The 18,961-nt window shown below is 44.1% G+C and overlaps 1 protein-coding gene across 2 annotated transcripts in view; it reads left to right on the top strand.

Annotated features, from left to right (window-relative positions):
* PEPD (peptidase D) overlaps window positions 1-18,210 on the top strand; it is a 150,917-nt gene extending 132,707 nt beyond the window's left edge. For both annotated transcript variants that reach the window (XM_064723274.1, XM_064723275.1), the window contains exons 14-15: window positions 8,407-8,598; window positions 17,640-18,210. In XM_064723274.1, the coding sequence (XP_064579344.1) occupies window positions 8,407-8,598; window positions 17,640-17,789 (342 nt within the window). In that variant the 3' untranslated portion in view covers window positions 17,790-18,210. The remainder of the gene's footprint in view (window positions 1-8,406; window positions 8,599-17,639) is intronic.
* Window positions 18,211-18,961: the final 751 nt, after the last annotated feature.

The raw sequence follows: 18,961 nt of genomic DNA, 5'->3' as shown, positions 1-18,961 counted from the left end.
AGTGTTTCCCAGTGAAGGATGTAGGTAAAGGTGCTGGTTTTCAGGAGGGCTGAGCACCAGGAGCTCCCCGGGCACTGCGGCATTCCTTGGGGAAACCAAGTGCCGTGTGTTTTGCCAACAATGAACGTGTCTTGGCAATCTTATTTTAGGGCAGCATGTTCATAGGAGTGTGAGCACAATGGTTCACAGTGAAGCACACAACTAAAGGTGCTGGTTTTCAGGAGGGCTGAGTTGTCAGGAGCTCCCTGGGGATCATGTCTCCTGCTGGGCACCGCGATGTTCCTCGAGACAACCGAGCACCGCGCAGTTTGCCAGCCATGAATGAGTCTTGGCAATTTTATTTTAGGACAGCACATTCACAGTGGTGTGAGCACAGTGTTTCCCAGTGCAGCACACAAGTGAAGGTGCTGGTTTTCAGGAGGGCTGAGCAGCAGGAGCTCCCTGGGGACCGTGGTGTTCCTCATGGGAAGCCGAGCGCCGCGTTCCGCTTTGAAAATCCGCCTGTTCCTTCTGAGGGTCTGACTGCAGCTCAGGCACTGCTGGAAACTCAGCCCCAGTGGTACTAATCACTTCAGAAAATCTGGCCCTCAGTCAGACTGAGCTTGCTTCAAAGGGTGAAAACCCCACTGGGCCTAGTTTCTGCTGTAAAATTTAATCATGGAGATGGTTTTCTTGCATTCTTTCAGTTGTTTCTGGGTAAATTCGATATGGGATATAAATGAGGGTTTGTGCATGTTGCAATGAAGAAAATGTGGTAGGTGGCCCCAAATTTTCAGGCCCTGAGGTAGATGAGGCTGAAGTTTTCATTTAAATCTAGGTTCTGTGTCTCTAGATGCCTGAGTTGATTCAATTTCATGCTATATTAATTGACTATAAGGCTCTAAAGAACACTAAGTACATTTGATGACTTTCTATAATAATAAGCCAGTTAATTTAAGTTAGGTTAATAACTACTGTGATTTTCACATCTTATGAATTAAGAGTTTAATTTCATTTTGTTTTTTAAAATTATAAGATTTACCTTAGTTTTAATTTTTAATTCAATTATCATGAAAAGCTGATCCTTTTGTTGCTATTCTGCATCACAAATTATGTTTGGAAGTGTGTTTTGGAGTTACCCACATCCTTCCATCACTGTGCATGCTTGGGGAACATCTCTGCTGTGCACAAGCTGTGTCTGCCTTTAACAGAAAGCTTGCTCCCAGATGACTGACTGGGAATTTAAGTACTGGAGAATACAGGAATAATCTTGTTCTGGCAAAAATTATTTTCCTTATGTATCCGACTTTATGTTGAAGCAGAAGATTTCATTTTTTTGTGGTTAGCATTGCAAATGATGCATTAATGTTTTTTCCTTTAAGAATCAGAGGATGAAGTGAATTTACCAAGAAGCCTAAAGCTGTTGTGCAGGGCCCTGGTGCTGCAAATTGCTTCATTTGCCATAACCTTGCAAAGCCTTGGTTACCCAGGACCTGCAAACATGAAACAACCTGTATGGAAGGCACTTAGGGTGTCTTTACAAAGAGTAAAAGGACATTTCATTAGGTTTAACTTTTGGGTTTGTTCTTGCAAGTGATTGTACACCTTGGGCAAAGATTAGGAGAAAAAACTCGCTGCTTCTGCTTCATGGTACCCCCTGGAATCCTTTGTTTGTTTGTTTATTTGTTTGTTTTGTTTCTTTGAATTCCTGCATAGCAAAACTGTACATACTGAGCAGGCAGCATGCAGGAAGGAAGCAGATGAGTGGAAACTGCCTTTCCATGCAGAGCAGCACTGAAATCCATGGTGCCTATATTGCTACCTGCTGGGTCAAACACCATCATGATGCAGACATGCCCTGTCATACCACAGAGTTCCCTCCTCCACTGAGAAAAAAGGTGTTAAGGATTTGAGGTTTTTAGTTGCTTGGTTTGGGTTTCATTAGTTCTGTTTCATTTTTTGTGATGGAGATAGTAGCTTATGTTTCTCTGACTTACTGAAGTTTGTTGCAAAAGACTTTGTGTGCTAACAGAGTTTTTATCTGAATATTTATTGTCCAGATATTTCTGACATTTTAGCAGCAACTAATGGAGCTTGTGTGTTTTTGAACAATTTATTCAATGTGCAGTAGGAGGAGAAAAAACAAAACAGTAGAGCTCTGCTTTCAATTGCATGAAAAAAGTAAGGTATCATTGGTGTACTGTGGGGTTTTTGCTATGCAATTTTCACTCATGGTATCTAAAGATCACAAAAGACAAAACCTTTCTTTTAAGGCTATTGCTTATGTCTGCTTCCTGTGTGTCACAAGAAATTTGTTCATTAGATTTTAAATAGTGCTTGTTATTGGTTTCATTCTGAAACAGTGCTCTTGGTAGCTTTTGCAATCCTTTCTCTTATTTCTTATAAAACTCTTATAAATTATTCTAAATACTCTCCTCTTCTTCCAGGTTAATGCTGTGGTTGTCAACCTGGTGATTTTTACTATTTGCTATCTCTTTTTTTCTCAAACTTAGGTTCTAAAGAAAGAGAAAAATTACAAAACCACAGTCTATATGTTTTGTTATTTCCATTATGATAGCACTGGAGCTTGGTAACATCAGGGATCAGAAAGCAAAAATTATATGGGGAGTTCTGCTCAGAACCACGCTGTAATGCTGGATTGAAATCCAGCTCCAGCTGAATCATGAGGCAGCAGTGCCTCAAATAAGTGGCAGATGATTTTTCCTCATTCCCTGCAATAACAGGAGAGTTATCAGGTAACTTAAACTGATACCACAGTTAATACTTAGAAAAAGAAGAAAACACTTCAAGTAAAGCAGAGAGTTAAATGTGTCCTCTATTCCCCCAATATTAACTTTGAGCTGTGTCCCAAAAGCTCCAGCCAGTAATTAGATTCTCCTGCAGAAGTGGGAGCTTTGATTTGCAAATGCCAGGAGTGATCTGGGTGCTTGGGGCCCCTTCTCCTGTAACCTGCTGCTGATTTCAAAGGCAGCCCTGCCAGCAGTTCCTGCAGGTGCCACAGGCAGCAAAGGCACAGATTGAATCAACTAATCTTCATTAGGAACACTCAGCAAGTGAAACAAGGGCTTGGGGAAGGGACCAGGAGACACGTGAAATGGAATTGGAGACTTTTCTTTTCCTGGCTGCACAGAGCTCTGCTCTTTTTACATTAAATGAGCTAATTAGAAGTTAGGTATGTGCACTGGGAGAATAGGGAAGAGTAAAAGAGCTGAGATTTCACTTTGGTGCTCATTTCATATTATCTAAATGTAATGTTAGTATTCTGATTAATTTAAATACTTGATTGCACTTAGCTTGGTAAAGTGGTTTGGACTTCACTGTACTGGATGTGTTCCAACTGGGACAGTCTGTCAGGCTCCAAAAAGTTCTGTGATGATTTAGCTGGAAAAAGAGAATGTGAAACTAGATTGTGTCACTAATGAGCCTTTTACTGTGGTTCAGTATTTGCATTTATGAGTACCTCAGGTGTTCTGGGCCGTGGCTGGGGTTTGTGCCACCACTGGCTTGAGGAAACTTTGGGCGATGCCAACGTGCAGCCCCTGGTTTGGCAGGCAGGGTGCCCTTGCAGGTCTCTGCACTTGTGCATCTCCAGCTGCTGGGTGAGCACAGGGACATCACCTGTGGTTTTCTTCTGTGCTGCTCCAAAAACAAACCCAGGAGTGGGCCTGGAGCTGTCTCTGCAAGATCCAGCATGATACACAGTGGAGCTCTTCCATGGAAAAAGCAACATATTAACTATTGAGTTGCTTAGGAGCAAGCAGTGGTTCATCTTTATACTGAGATATTCTGGGGATATTGCAAATTCTGGTCTTCCACAGCCCTTTTTCTGGGAAATAGGCAGATTTGCATACTTCCTAATTCCCTGCGCATTCCAAAAATAGTAATATTTTGAATTACTGTACACTTAATTTGAACTTTTATTTTGCTTACATAGTAATAAAATCAGTTTACATAATAATTCTCTGGTTCCCTTGACAGTCCTTATTGCTTAGCCCTGCTGGTTTTTGTTACCTTAGATGAACCATTAATTCGAATCCAATGTTCTTGGCAGGAGTACAGTCACAAATGACAGTGTCATACATCTGTGCTTACTGAGGGAGGAGTGTCTCAATCTTAAAATGTGATCAGATTTAGATGTGAACTCCAAATAAAGTCAGTCTTAGAAAACAATTTCAGATACTGTCTGTTGCAATATACAAGGAGAATAAATACAAAATTTAATTTTCACAGAATATAACTGCAAGTCTCCTTTTAGATGCCTAGGCATTAATATTTTCTAGACTATTCTGTACATTTTTGGGGGGTAAATTATCAGCTTATACTTTCTGTCTGTGCAGCACTGTGACAAGGGTGCTGCTCAGTGGCCAGGCCTGCAGGATATAATGGGGATAAGGAACAGGTACCCACACAGCTGCTGTACCAACACTCACTTTTTCACTCTTTATTTCTTCTTACTGCAAAAAAACATCATGGCATTGTTGAAAACAAAGCTTGAGCTGTTCAGCTGTGAGATGTAGGGAAGGTTCCTCCTCACAAAGAAGGAAATCCTTTAATGGCAGGAGAGTCCTACTGATGGATGACAGTGTGAGGTTGCCCTGTCGGGCTTTGCTCCCAAGAGAGCTTGACTTGATGAGAAATGGCAAATCTTGTTTCAGACTGTCATCTTCTGTTTGGGGATTGTGGTGTTTCAGTCATTAAGAAAGGTCCTGAGTTCATCCTACTTTTCATAAAAACCACAGCAGAGTGAGAGCTGTCAGCCCTGGACCTGATGGGTGTGGTGGCTTCCAAGGTGGTCACGAGTGCCCAGAGATCAGATGGCACTTGGGAGGCTGAAGCCAGTCAGATCTGTGTTTAATCCAGCACTGCTCTCAAAAGAAGGGACTTTGTCATGCACTCAGCTTGGTCATGGCCCCTCTCTGCTTATTTCCTGTGCCAGCTCATTTTGTCCTTCAGCCTCACCGCAAATTGGGCTGATGCTGTCCTCTGCTCAGAGTGAGTGGGCACATACAGGCACAGCCAGAACCTGTCTCTCTGCAGCCATTCCACACATCTCCTGGTCTCTGTTCAAAGGGACAAGCCCACCCACTGTTGTCCTGCTTGTTTTCCAGCTCTGGAAAGCTGAGCAGTGTTCCCCTTCCTTTGGAGGCCCTCTAGAGATGCTTTCATGGTAGGGATAGAGCTGCACCTGCAGAATCCAAACACCTGGAGATGAAACCCAGAGCCACACAACCCAGGGCTGAGACAGGATGGGGGAAATAGCAAAAAGACTTTGTGAATTCCTTCCAGAGAAGTTAGAATTTTATTTTTGGATGAGCAGCAATATTCAGGTGCCTTGGGAAGTCTCCCTGCATTGCTGAGATGTTTCCAAATGTGTATCTTGGGTCTTGCTGCTGTTAGCTCCTTGGAGGAAGAGTTAAAATCAGGATCACACAGCTAGCAGTCTAGAGAAAATGCCTACCATTGCTTTAGCAGCTGTACAGAGGTAAATAAAGGGGGCTGCTGAGGCTTTATTGTCACCCATGATGTTAAACACCATTTATTTTAAGGAAAGGCAAAAAAATCTGGATGCTGTGCCAGGGCTGCCTTCAGAGGATGTTTGCGATTGTTTGCCTCGCTCTGCATTTGTCTTTCTAGCATCTGTCTTGGATTGACTGCCTTGGAAAAGGCGTTTGCAAGCAGAATTGAGAAGTGTACTTAAAAGCCAGATCTGGGTTGTTTGTTGTGAAGTAGCAGATAGATAGTTGGCCAGGCACCAAAAGGTCCAGACACTAATCTAATTGTTTACAGCTCATGGAGAGATTAATCCACAAGATTGGATGCCCTCATTTCCTTTACACATTACAATGAATGTGTGAAATGCCAAACCCCAAAGGGCAGTATGAGAGAAAAAATGGCTCCATTTCAGTGCAGTTATTGTTTCAAGTTTAGAAATATATTGATTTTCTTTGAGTTTTGATAAGAGTACAAATTCAAAATGCCTTGCTTAATATTACAGTATTCTTGTTTCCTAGGCTCAGTAAAACAAAACCATGTTTTCTTATTTTGGTGTAATACATAGTGCTCTGCAAAGTTCAAATCAAACATATGCCATAAAACACATGGAACACACTGTCAAAATGGGCAAAATCTGTGTCCAGGCTGGTCAACTCTAGAAATGTCCAGGCTGGTCAACTCTAGAAATCTTGGCTACTGCAAGATGCTGGAAGAGAATAAGCTCTGCAAAGGGAACAAAAGCATCATCGTGGCTTTGGGCAGAAGCAAGGCTCAGGAAAGCTGTGTGGAAACCAGAGAAATGTTGCTGTGGTCTCACAGAAGTGTTAACCTCTGATGTGCTGGCTAAAGCAGAGAAGGTTCTTGAGCAGTGTGAGCAGGATTGAGAGCTGCTGGGCCTGTGAGCTGTTCACAGGTCATTACGATAGTTTGTTGGGGAAATTTTGCTACCATTGCAAAGAATTTTCAAACAGCTAATGGGATTGAGATATGTTTATTCTGATAATGCAATACCTGGCACATTTGGGGGGAAGAAAATGAATACCCAGAACTAGTCCTTGCAGTGTTTCTAATTCCTTGACTAAGCACGTCCTCATATATCATTTTATTTTACCAGCTTTTGGGAAGGAGAGAATATTTTGCTAGTTCAGACTTGTTTTGACTTAACTTTTAATAATACTAATCAGCACCATGTTGCCTGAAAGTCTGAATCTGACAAAAGTTTAGTTTAAATGGGCTGCTTTTATGAGGTCATGTGTAGACTCATTGCTCCTGAATCCAGATCATAAATGTGTAATTTTAATAACATTTGGTGAGAAGGAGTATTTGCATATCCTTGAAGAGAAATTGTTCTCTGCTGCATAGTTCAGCTGTTTCAGCCATGACGTGGCAGGGGCATTTCAAGATTTGCATGTCACTTACAATACCATACCTTCCAAGGGAGGGTAGGGCAAGGAACAGTGCAAGGAATTATTTTTGCTTTGTAATACAGTTGCTATAGGACATGAAATAAAACTACACACACGCTGGAACCTCCAAGGTAAAAAAAAAGGGAAGTTTATTTTCTGACTCCAACATTTATAGGCTTTCAAAAGTGACAGTGGATTGGAGGGTGACAGTGCCACCTCTCCAATGACACTGGACAAACCAACAGTCCATCAAATTTCTCCTCCTCCAGAAAAGAATGTAAAACAATAATTATTTACATAAAAGTGCGTGAGAAACTTCATTACAGGAATGTAAACATCATAAGGCTTAGAAGAACTTAGAACAGGGCAACAAGTAACAGTACCAAGCATATCCAAAGCCAAGATTTCTGTGGTGCAAAAAACAGTTGGGGCATTGAGCTGAAATCTGCTCATCACTCTGTGTGAAAGCTAAATGAGGGCTGATGGGAGGGAGGTAATTGCATAGCTAATTTCAGTCCTTTGTGATTATTTTTTATATTTTGTGTGTCTTATGGAGCAGTCAGCACAGGAGGGCTTGCTGTAAGGTGCTCCATGTGTTGCTGTCTGTGAGAGTGGGTTGGGGAGAGACCCAACCCATTCTCTCCAGTGAGGGGAGAGAATGATGCATCTGACTCCATCTTATCAGAAGGCTAATTAATTATACTGTATTATTCTATATTATATTAGATTACATCTAAAGTGAATCTGCCAAACACTCAACTGCACAGAATCTTGTGGCTGTCAGCCCACAGTCCTGACCCACACACACACACCTGGCCCTGACAGGCCAAATGTGGTGCTGTTCACAGGGGTCCCAGGATGAGGGAAGAGATGAGAATCATGACTCCATGTTTCATATGGCTGATTTATTATTTTATGATACATATTATATTAAAAGAAAATGATAGAACAAAACTATACTAAAAGAATCGAAGAAAGGATTTCTTCAGAAGGGAAGGGAAGGGAAGGGAAGGGAAGGGAAGGGAAGGGAAGGGAAGGGAAGGGAAGGGAAGGGAAGGGAAGGGAAGGGAAGGGAAGGGAAGGGAAGGGAAGGAAAAAGGAAAAGGAAATCTTGTGACTGACCAGACAGTCCGAGACAGCTGATTGTGATTGGCCATTAATTAAAAACAACCACCTGAGACCAATCACAGATGCACCTGTTGCATTCCACAGCAGCAGATAACCATTGTTTCCATTTTGTTCCTGAGGCCTCTCAGCTTCTCAGGAGAAAAAATCCTAATGGAAGGATTTTCCATAAAACATGTCTGTGACAGCCAAGGAAACAAAACACCATCACTTTGGGTAAACAATCTCCATATTGCATTCTACTTTGGCACAACACAGGCACAGCAAATAAGAATTGTTTTGATCATCATCTGAGGCTCAGAGAATGTGAATCCTAGAGATATTTTTGGGCAGATTGCTGTGTGAGGAGAAAGGTGACAGTGTGTGTGTGTGTGTGTGGCAGGGCGTGGAGCGCGCGGAGGAGCCGGGGCTGTGCAGCCTGCGCACGGCGCGCCGCCTGCAGCCGGGCATGGTGCTCACCATCGAGCCGGGCATCTACTTCATCCAGCCCCTCCTGGAACAGGCCCTGCACGACCCTGCCCGGGCCTGCTTCATCAACAGGGACGTCCTGCAGCGCTTCAGGGCCTTCGGCGGGGTGAGTATGCTTGGCACATGGTCTCCTTAATTGGTATTCTCTCTGTTCGTCCTTACCATGTATCCGAGCAGAAGTCTTTTGGGACTTACAGCTTTTGGGACTTCTTACAACTTTTGAGACTTCTTACAACTTTTGGGACTTCTTACAACCCCCAAAAGCCTTACAGCTTTTGGGTGTTGTAATGTACTGCACATAGAGCTGTTCCTGAAGCAGCACCTTGAGTCATTCCGGCCATTTGACTCTGCAGACAAACTGAGGGGTTTTATTCTAATTTTTAATGTGGTTTTTTACTAGTGATTAATGATAGACCCATATTTTCCCATTGACTGAAATACTCTCTGCCAGCACCATACAGTGGCTTGCCAGGTAAGTGTTTTGTCTAGTGTGTGAAACATGTATGTTATGAAATATGAGACTGAGTTCTGTAGTACAGAGTTGGCTTCCTTGTCAGCAGCACAGTCCAGTGCTGGGGCAGAAGATGCAGTTTAGGTAGATGAAAACAGCAATAATTGCTCTTACAGGATTATTGACAGAATGGCATGAAACCTGTGCTTTGTGGGAGCCTTCCCTGTTTCCAGCAGAATGGCTGATGGGGTTCCAGAGCCCCCATGCTCAGTGTGACAGGCTCAGTGGGCACAGGAGCATTGGCCAGGGGAGGTAGAGGTGATCTGGGCAATCATTCCAGCAGCAGCTGCTGGGCAAGTGGAGGGGCCTTGGCTGTGCATGCTGTCCAGGGCACGTTTCCCATTCAAAGCCACCACCCTCACAGAGCTTTCAGCAGCTGCAGTGCTTCCAGTGGGCTTTTATTTCAGCAGGACAAGCCTTTGTAGGGTGCCACATTGTTCCTGCACAGAGATAGAGCAGGCAGCTGCCGTGCCCCATCCTCCCCTGGCTCTTCTGCCAAGTCTCAGTGCAGCCAGCAGTCACTGCAGTGGTGGTGAGTTTCTGGTAGGAAAATTCACTCATTAGGAATTTTCCTAATTCACTCATTAGGAGTTGTCTGCTGCTGCCATTGACTGATTTATCCCTGTACCCCAGCCTTGAGAGGGTGATCACTGTAGCACTTTGGTCTGAGCTGCCTTGGAGCCACCAGCCCTGACAGGAAAGTTGTGTGTGCTGTCCCCAGTCATGTGAGCCAGCCAGGCTCCAGGGCAGCCACCCATGGTGTGGGTGCAGCCTTGTTGAGAGACACAGGACTTTACCCTTGCTGCTATTTAATTCACTGCTGAGCTCTGGGACATTATCTGTCTCTGGGTTGTTTCTTTATCAAGATTTGCCAGCCAGACAGCTGAGGTACTGGTGAGCAAAAGGCAGCTAATTCTGCATTTTCTCACTGTGAGCACATTCTGTGTGACAGCACACACTGAAATGTATTTTTAAAGAACACTGTGATGTGCTTGTGTACCTTCACACTGCAATGGAAACAGGTTTAGCTGTCTCCATTTTCCATGTAAACGCACTGTGAGAGTTTTTCAGCAATTGAATTGATTCCTGGTGAGCTTTCCCTGAAATTGCTCAGCAAAGCCCACATTTTTCCCAAATTTCTGTGAATGCCCACTGCATTTCTGCAGCCTGAGCTGTGCCTGTGGCTCACCTTCTGCCTGTGGTTGCACAGAATAGGAGGGACAGCCTGGGATCTCTACCTTGGTAATAACTTGCTGGATCAGGCACTTTTGTTCCAGAGATTTCAAGCAAACTTTGTTCCCTCATTTTTGTTTAGCTTCCTGTAATGATGACTTGTAAGGAGAGCTGGCCAACAAACTTTGCTAAAAGAAGGGGCAGCCCAAAAACGATTGAGCAAAAATCTTAATCTCTGATCCCCCTGTGAACAATACATTTTACTTAGAGAGAAAAAAATAATAATACACACATACCCTGAGCCAGATGTTGTCACTTGATTTTGTCCAGGAGAAGAATGAAAATAAAATCTAAGACTGGAATACATCTGAATATTTCTGAATTCTTCAATAAAGATGAATTATAGAGCAATCAAAATAAGTTTTTCCATTTTACCATTCTGACTTGATTCTGCATAAAAAGAAGATGCAATTTGTGCTGTGTAGAGTGCTCAGTTATGAACAAAATGTTTCATTCTAGTTTATCCAGAGTGAGTGAGTGAGTATTTCTCACAAAAGCATGCCAGAAAACGTTCTTTCTATGGGATTAAAAAAAGATCTTTTAAAATCTTTTTTTAAAAAGCCCAGTATTTTTACTGACAAATATTAATAGTACAGGGGCTAGTACTGGTGTCAGTTGTAGCTGAAGAGTTCACTACAGCCAGTCCAATCTTCCTTTAAGTGTAAAACACATTCTACAAAAGGAAATAAGTTGTGCATTTCTCTCTGCAGAGAGAGAAATGTTCTTGATTTGGTTTAGTGTAATTCACTTAATTAAAATGTTCTTGATTTGGTTTAGTGTAATTCACTTCAAAAATGAACTAACATTCACTGAAGTAACACCACTGTAATTCTAAGTCTGTCCATACAGGGAATTTGTGGATTTTTCATAAATTCACCTTGAATTCATGTATTTTTTGGGCTTTCAATAATTTTCTTGACTGGGACAAGTCTCTGCATTGAGAAGCAAAGCCCTTGTGGTGTGCCAGAGAGGGCAAGGCTGTAGCCATTGACTAATTTGTGCTGGCTGGAGTTGGCCATGAGGAGAGTGGGAAGGAGAGGCAGGGTGAGGAGCAGGGAAGGAGAGGCCATGTGAGGAGCAGGGAAGGAGAGGCCATGTGAGGAGCAGGGAAGGAGAGGCAGGGTGAGGAGCAGGGAAGGAGAGGCAGGGTGAGGAGCAGGGAAGGAGAGGCCATGTGAGGAGCAGGGAAGGAGAGGCAGGGTGAGGAGCAGGGAAGGAGAGGCAGGGTGAGGAGCAGGGAAGGAGAGGCAGGGTGAGGAGCAGGGAAGGAGAGGCCGTGTGAGGAGCAGGGAAGGAGAGGCAGGGTGAGGAGCAGGGAAGGAGAGGCAGGGTGAGGAGCAGGGAAGGAGAGGCCATGTGAGGAGCAGGGAAGGAGAGGCAGGGTGAGGTGTGCGTGCCCTGCTGGGGCAGGTCCATCAGCAGTCCTTCCACCTTCGAGCCCAGCTCAGCCTTTGGGGCTGTCCCTGCTGCTCTGGGGCATGAACTGGGGCTTTTCACCTCCTCTGGGTCAAGGACAGGTCCCTGCAGGGGGAGCCCAGGGGATGTTGCCTGTCTGAAGCCCTGCACTCTTTGCTTGACAGCTCAGTCCTTCACAAACTTCCCTGGCCAATTTTGGGATGTTTCAGTCACATGGAGTTCAGTTGTCCATCTGGAAAGCCAAGGTCCAGTTTGGCGAGGTCACAGCTCCTGTGGGACAAGGGCTGCTGTCCCTTGCTACTGGATCTGGCACAGGGCCTGGCCCAGGGCACCTTTGCTCTGCCTGGACTCTGCCCCACAGCTCCTGAACAAACACAGATGTGCAAATACAGGGGTGTGCATGAAGTTGTGTGCATTGCTCAGGAAAAGCAGCTGAATCCTCGGGGAAGGGGAAATGCTGACTGCAAATGCTGCCCTTTAGGGTTTGACATTTCCATTCTTCATAAGCTGATTACTGATTCATGCAGTTCATATGATGTTTTCTCAAAGACACAGTAAAGCCATTCAGTCTTTCTTTGGCCTTACACATTCAGTCTCTGTTCAGGCTTTATTTTCCCTAGGATTTGTAGAACTAGCACTAGACTTAATATCTGAAAACTATGCAACTTAGAGGAAATGCTGAAAGGCAGATGGGTGGTAAATGCATTACTTTCATTTACAGATTTTTCTCATTTAAAAATTAAACAGATTTACAAAGCCCAGGAACTTGAAGATCTGCTACTATTACAATATGTTTCAAAACAGTAGTATCTCCCTTACTCAGAATAAATGCTAAACCAAATAAAGAGCAAGATACACAACTGCTTCTACCTTTGGTTCAGACAGCAATAAAGTTGTCTGTCCTGATTTTTATTTTTCAGGAGATCAGGCTCTGTTTCTGAGTTTATGGTGAATTTATATTGTGAAATGAAATTGTTTACTAGGCAATAAACGTTATGCTCATCTAGTTTTTAATATTGTTTATTGTATCACAGTAAAAATGCTACACAGCATTTCTCCAAAAGTTTTCATGGGAAAGCAATTGTCACAATGTGCATACTTAACTTCCTTTGAAAGTTCTCCTAAGGGAAGTGATAGGTGTAGACAACCCAAAAACTACTGCTAGGTGCTTATAAACCTTCTTTAGCCCTTTTCTCTTCTCTAATTAACATAATTAGGTTAAAGTAAGACCAGCTATTTCTAACATGTATTTTGCTTGTAGTTTAATGTTTCTTTTTGAGCCTGGATGAAGGGACTGGGCACCTGAGGCTTTTTTCCCATCTCTATCAGTTAATCTAATAAAATCCATGGCCTCACCCTACTGATATTGATCCTTTTCTATTAAAATGTCAACATTTAAATGTGGACATTTAAAATAAAGCTTCTCTTGACATGAGGGCTTGGTTGTGAATGAAACCTGCTTGTGCCAAGAAGAGTACAGCATGGGATGAGATTCCCTGAGCACAGAGCCCACCATGCACATACAGCAAACCCCTTGGCACAGGCACTGTGGAACAGCAGCAAATGCCTTCCTTTGCAGCCTGGGTTTGGTGCAGCAGCTCTGCTTCCTAAGTCAAACTCTGCTCAGGATAAGCTTGCTCTGTTAAAAATTATTGGAAAATTGATGGCTGAGTTGAAATAATTTCTCTTGGCTGCACAGCTGCCTCTGTAGGAACAGACCCAGGGTCCTCCAGCCAGACCTGTGCCTGTCTGCTTTGCATGGTCCTACGTGTGGCCACATCCTGTCGTCATCTTCAGGCAACTCTCCCACTCTGAGGTCTTGCAGTGATAGTGTTGCTGCTTTCCACAGCCATAATCAAACAAATGATCAACAGATTTTTTTTAAAAAGGGGACATTTCATCAGTTGCCTTTTTTGACATCTGGGATCTGTCATCATGCAAATCTGGATTATTTAATTGGCCAAAAGAGTTTCTTGGTTGTCAAAACCTCGTATATATATTATCATCCAAAAGAAATTAGTGAGAGCTCCAGCCCTGTTTCCCTTGGAAGGTAGCTCAGGAGTCTCTGGGGAGCATGGCTGCATTAGTAAGTGAGGACAAAGTGCGAGGCTGTGTGGGCTGACAGCAGCCCTGGTGTTTAACTCCTGTGCTGCCCTTGGCTGTGCCCCCAGGCCCTGCTTTGGGACACAGCTGGGGCCACTGAGTGGAGCCACATGATGGCCTGTTGCTGGTGTCAGGCAGTTGTGCAATCAGGTCTAGCTGGACAGATCATGCCACCACTACCCTTGATAAGAAAAAGGCATTTTTGGGGCAGTCCTGGCATTCCTGGCCGCTGCATCTTTACAGGAGTGGTTTTTTGAAGTCTGCCATTTCACACTAAGAAAGTGAAGCCTGCCCTGGGTTTTTGCAGAGCAGCCTGAAAGCTGGGTGTGCAGTGAGCCTCACACTTCAGTGCCCAACTCCAAACCACTCTGTAGCCCTGAAACAAGCAGTACTAATGAACAAAGAGCCTGCAAACAGGGACAGCTCTGAGAGCAAGTTTCATAACCACTGTCCCCCTCTGGGAAAGGCAGCCCCAAACCAATCAGCCTTGCCAAAGAGATCCAGCATCTTTTGTCCATTTGGCCAGAAGACAAGACCAAATGACAGGCTCTCCTGTGGGGAAGGTTTTGCAGGTCCTCTGAAGCTGCTTCTTGCTGCTGCTGAGTTTAAACTCAGGGTGAAGCATGGAGGGTGTGAAGGAAAGGAGCAAATGAAACCATTTCCTTCCCCTTGAGAGCCTATTCCTCTGCACTCATGTTGCTTTTGGACAAAGGAAAAATTATGCACTGAAAATGGGAAATCTGACTTCTCTCCTGTGGCAAGCATCCATTTCAGGTGAGATTTGTCCAGCAGAGGAAGGACTGGATTCTGGGGAAAGAAGGGGCATGTTCCTAGGGAGTGGTGGGTGGTCCCAGGGCCCGGTGGTTCTGTGTGTCTCCATCCACATCCCAAAGCCCATTTGGAGGTGCTGATGCTGAGCAGACTGATGGGACAGTCCTGGCTCTCCCACTTCTCACAGCAGATCACAGCTGGGCTGTGACACAGATTGTGTGATCTCCTAACAATTGTGTGATCTCCTAACAGTTGTGTGACCTCCCAACAATGCTCCTCCTATACAAGGAGTCACAGGGCATGGCCCTCATCGTCCTCCATCTGGTCGCCCTCAGTTCCTGCCTTTGGCAGCTGCAGCCCCTCTGTGCTTTCAGGATGTCTCACTTCTCACCTCCACCAGGATCTCCCTCCCTCGGCTCCTTAGCCAGTGCCAGCTCTTTGTCCATTATTTTTCAGACCTGTCTCACCTCACTGGACCTTCCTTTCCCTGGTCCTTCCATGACTCTTTCCTATTTCCCAGCTCCTTCCCCACCCTGATTTTCTCTTGTGGCCTAGAGAGAGAACAGTGGACAGACACCTTGCCTCAGCTGTTCTTCCCCACTGTAGTCTGGCTTTCATCTGCTCTGCTTTAAGTCAGTCCATCCTCCCAAAGAGTGCAGAGGTATTGTGAAGTCATGAAGCACTAAACTGGAAAGAACAAAGCACTTTTCTTGGTTTTTTGCTAATTACTGATCAAGAGGCTGAATTGTGGCTGATATGTCACTGTAGCTGGGGAATTTCAGTTCTAGCTTTGTCTGGCCTTCCCCCTGCTCTCAGACTCACTTTTGCACTGACATTTTTACTTTCCACATCATCACTGTGTCCAGCTCCATTTATCCTGGCTGAGCTTGCCAATGTGACACTTTGGCTTTTGCCACCTTCCCAGGTCTGTCCCTGGGTGCTGGCACTCCTGCAGGGTTTGCCTGGTACCATCAGGATTTTGGCAGGGACTGACCCACCCAGGGAGGACAGGCACATGGCAGGATTTGCCTTTGGATGCAGTGGGGCCCTCCTGCTGAATGCCTGGCTTGTGTTTTGCTCAGCAGTCAGATTTGAAGCAGGGAATCAAGAAGCCCATCCTGATAAATTCTGTTCAAGTGCAGAGTCATTGCATGAGTTGCTGATCTGCTCTGCAGCAAGGCACTGAGCATACAGAGCCTCACAGCTTTCCAATTCACAGCTGTCCAAAACAAATGTGTCAACTCAATGGAGTTTGTTTATTTAATTCTGCTTTATAATACACTTAACTTGATACCAAGTAAAAGAAATAATCTGGCAAAGACATCATTAAACAGTTTAATAAGGACTGGATGACTCATTCTGTTTGAACAAATGGATTATTTTGCAATCAGAAGTACAAATGTTAACCAGCTTTATTTTTAGTTGAAAATGTCAAGAGGTCAGAAACAATTAAAGCAATTGTAAGGTGGGAGTACCCAGGGTTTGTGTTCTTTTGGATTTGCACCTTACTAAAATTGCTTTTATTGCAGCTTAGCAACTTAGCAACATTTTTCTGATAAGATAATGGGAATGACTGTGTAGGCACATTTACTGGTAAGAAGAGATTAGAGACAAATAGAAATGGAGCACACTTTTCATTTTAATAGCAAGAGTTGAAAAACTGAGAGGATCTGCTTTTTCCTTCCAGGATTTGAAATTTAGTAATTGTATTTTAAAAGAAATGTCTGATCTGCTTAGGACTTTCTCATCAACTCAAAATTCAATGTGTGGAATATCAGCCACAAGCTATTTAATGTTCAGAGTTTCACTTTGAAAGTTTATTGAGTTTAGAGAAAATTTTTAAGTGCAAAGTGAAGCTACCTGAATTTCAGCTCAGAAGCAGGAGAGCTTTGAGAGCAGACACTGGGCATCAAGAGGCACTGTCCCTAGCAAGCCATGTCCCTGGCAAGCTAAGAAGGTTGGAGGTAAATCTAGGGAAGAATGTTCTTTTTACTGCTCCTGCTGTCAGGGAGTTGAGATTTACTGCCCCCATAGAATGAAGTTTTAAGTGCAAAAAAAAAATAGAAGTTTTAAGTGCAAAAAAAGGCAAAGAAAAGCTGCCTGAATTTCAGCTCAGAAACAGGAGAGCTTTGAGAGCAGACACTGTGGGCATCAGGAGGCACTGTCCCTAGCAAGGCATGTGCTAAGGAGGTTGGAGGTAAATCCAGGGAAGAATGTTCTTTTTACTGCTCCTGCTGTCAGGGGTTGAGATTTCCTGGCCCCATGGATGACAGAGCATGAGCTCACTGCTCAGCTCCTTGCTCAGACTGTCCTTGATGTACCCACTGCAGCAGAGGCACCTGAGGGCCACAACCACACTGGGGTCACCCCAAGGCTGTGTGACCCCAGGAGGGTGGCAGGGACCAGTGGCCCAAGGGGAAATGGAGCCTGCTGTGGGAACCCACAAAATTAGAGGGTTTTGGGAAAGCTGCAAGATGCAGGCCTTAGAGACAGCAGAACTGTGAGTAGAGCTAAGCAGCAGCCATGAGATTGGTCAGCAGAAAAATTATTGAAACTGTAGAAAAAGCAAAAGCAAATAGAACAATGGTCTGTGTATTAATGCTTGTCTGAATAGCTTTCTAAGCTACAGAAAATTTATCTAGCAAGATATTAGGAAGGTTAAAGCTTAATAATGGAGCTCTGTGGGTTAAAGCTTACAAGTAAGTATTGTATTCAAAATAAGCAAGCATTGTTTTAACCAAAAGTACGTGTGCTTATAGTGATTGGATAGAACTACTATCAATATGCTTTTGCGTAATTAGTCAAGAAGCTTATAAAGTGAGTTGTAACATTAAGTTTTCTAGCCTGCTGGCATCTTCCCATTGTCATAAGCATGTAAAGAGACTGATGCTGAAAAATGAAACAGCTGGAGGCACGGTCAATGTCTCGTTCACGTCTGTAAATAACCCCCTTGCCAGTGTCACCTGCAGAGCCCCAGGGTGCTGGTGGTGACAATTCCTGCTCGCAGTGGGATGCTCTGCCTGGTTGCAGCAGCACCCTGTGCCCTCCCTGCTGCTGCCTGGGTGCTGCCCATGCCATCTGTGCCCCCCTGGTGACCGTGTGCTCCCGTGCAGGTGCGCATCGAGGACGACATCGTGGTGACAGCCACGGGCATGGAGCTGCTCACCTGCGTCCCACGGACCGTGCAGGAGATTGAGGCTTTCATGGCAGAGGGCCAGGGCAGTGCCAAATCATTTGGCACCCTCTCCAGCCAAAAGCAGTAAACTTCAGGGTGGTGCTTATTGCCTCAACTAATCAGTCATCGTTCTGATTTAATGCTGCAGCACAGAAAATGAAATGCATCCAATTCTTAATGGCAAGAAAATCAGCACTTTACATGACCAAGCAGCAGCCAAATAACCCTGCTGCCTTGTCAGTGGGGCTTATACTTCTGTCACATCTCAACTCAGATGTATCTTGCAATTAAATCTGAATTTTGATGATTGGGAGTCTACCAAATGGATTATCTGAAAGCTATGAGCAATTGTAACACTCTTAAGTCCTTTTTTAAACTTCATCACAAGTACTGTGAAAAACAGAAATAAAAATCAGTTGTTCTCTGTGGACATAATTACATTTTTCTTATGGACCTGTATCCATGTACTAAGCAGAAACAAATTTTTATTAAAATTCACCTTGGCATCATTTGTGTTCACAGCTTCGTGGTTATTGTACTTTTCTGCTCCAGTTCCTGCTTCTTTATCTGACCCTACTGCCAATTTGTATCTGCAAACTTTGACCCTACCCTAGCCAGAGGTCTCTGCTCTGGACAGTGGCTCTACTGATCCTTCAAATACATCCCTGTCCTCATTAGATTTGTTCATCTGTTTGTTCCTTAAAAACACAGATTGCTGTGGTGTTCATGACCCTTCAAAGTTGAAAGAAGGGAATATTCAGCAGCATATGCTGTGCAGCATGATAGAGTTATTTTTAACTGTTCAGTGTTAGACATTTCAGAATGAAATAATGTCAGTCTTATTTGGATACCTTACAAACATATTGATACTAGTCACAAAGTTATTTTCCACTCATGCAAGATTTAAATTACCAAGAGAAGCTTTCCTTTACTGTAGGTATTCATCAGCTTGCAGGATAATAACTAGATTTCTTGCATCATAAAATAGCACTAGGTGCTGGTAACTACATAAAAATAATCTTTCTCACTCTACATACACATCAAAACTCCTGTTCAATATTCAGATTCTGTTGCAGTTTGACTGCAAAGCCACTTCAGAACGTCCCTCTGCTGTGCCAGGAGGAGCTGAACCCACAGCAGAGCATCAGGGCCTTGCTGGGTCTGGTCCCTCAGCACCTGGGTGTGGGCAGCTCAGCTCTGGGGCTCACACAGGCACTGACCCACAGGTGATGGGATGGACTGGGAGTTCCTGTGTCACCT

The sequence above is a fragment of the Zonotrichia leucophrys genome, chromosome 11 (genome assembly GCF_028769735.1).
Source record: "Zonotrichia leucophrys gambelii isolate GWCS_2022_RI chromosome 11, RI_Zleu_2.0, whole genome shotgun sequence".
NCBI classification, from domain to species: Eukaryota; Metazoa; Chordata; class Aves; order Passeriformes; family Passerellidae; genus Zonotrichia; species Zonotrichia leucophrys.
Note: the sequence above shows the minus strand (reverse complement) of the source record. Positions and strands in the feature narration are given on the sequence as shown.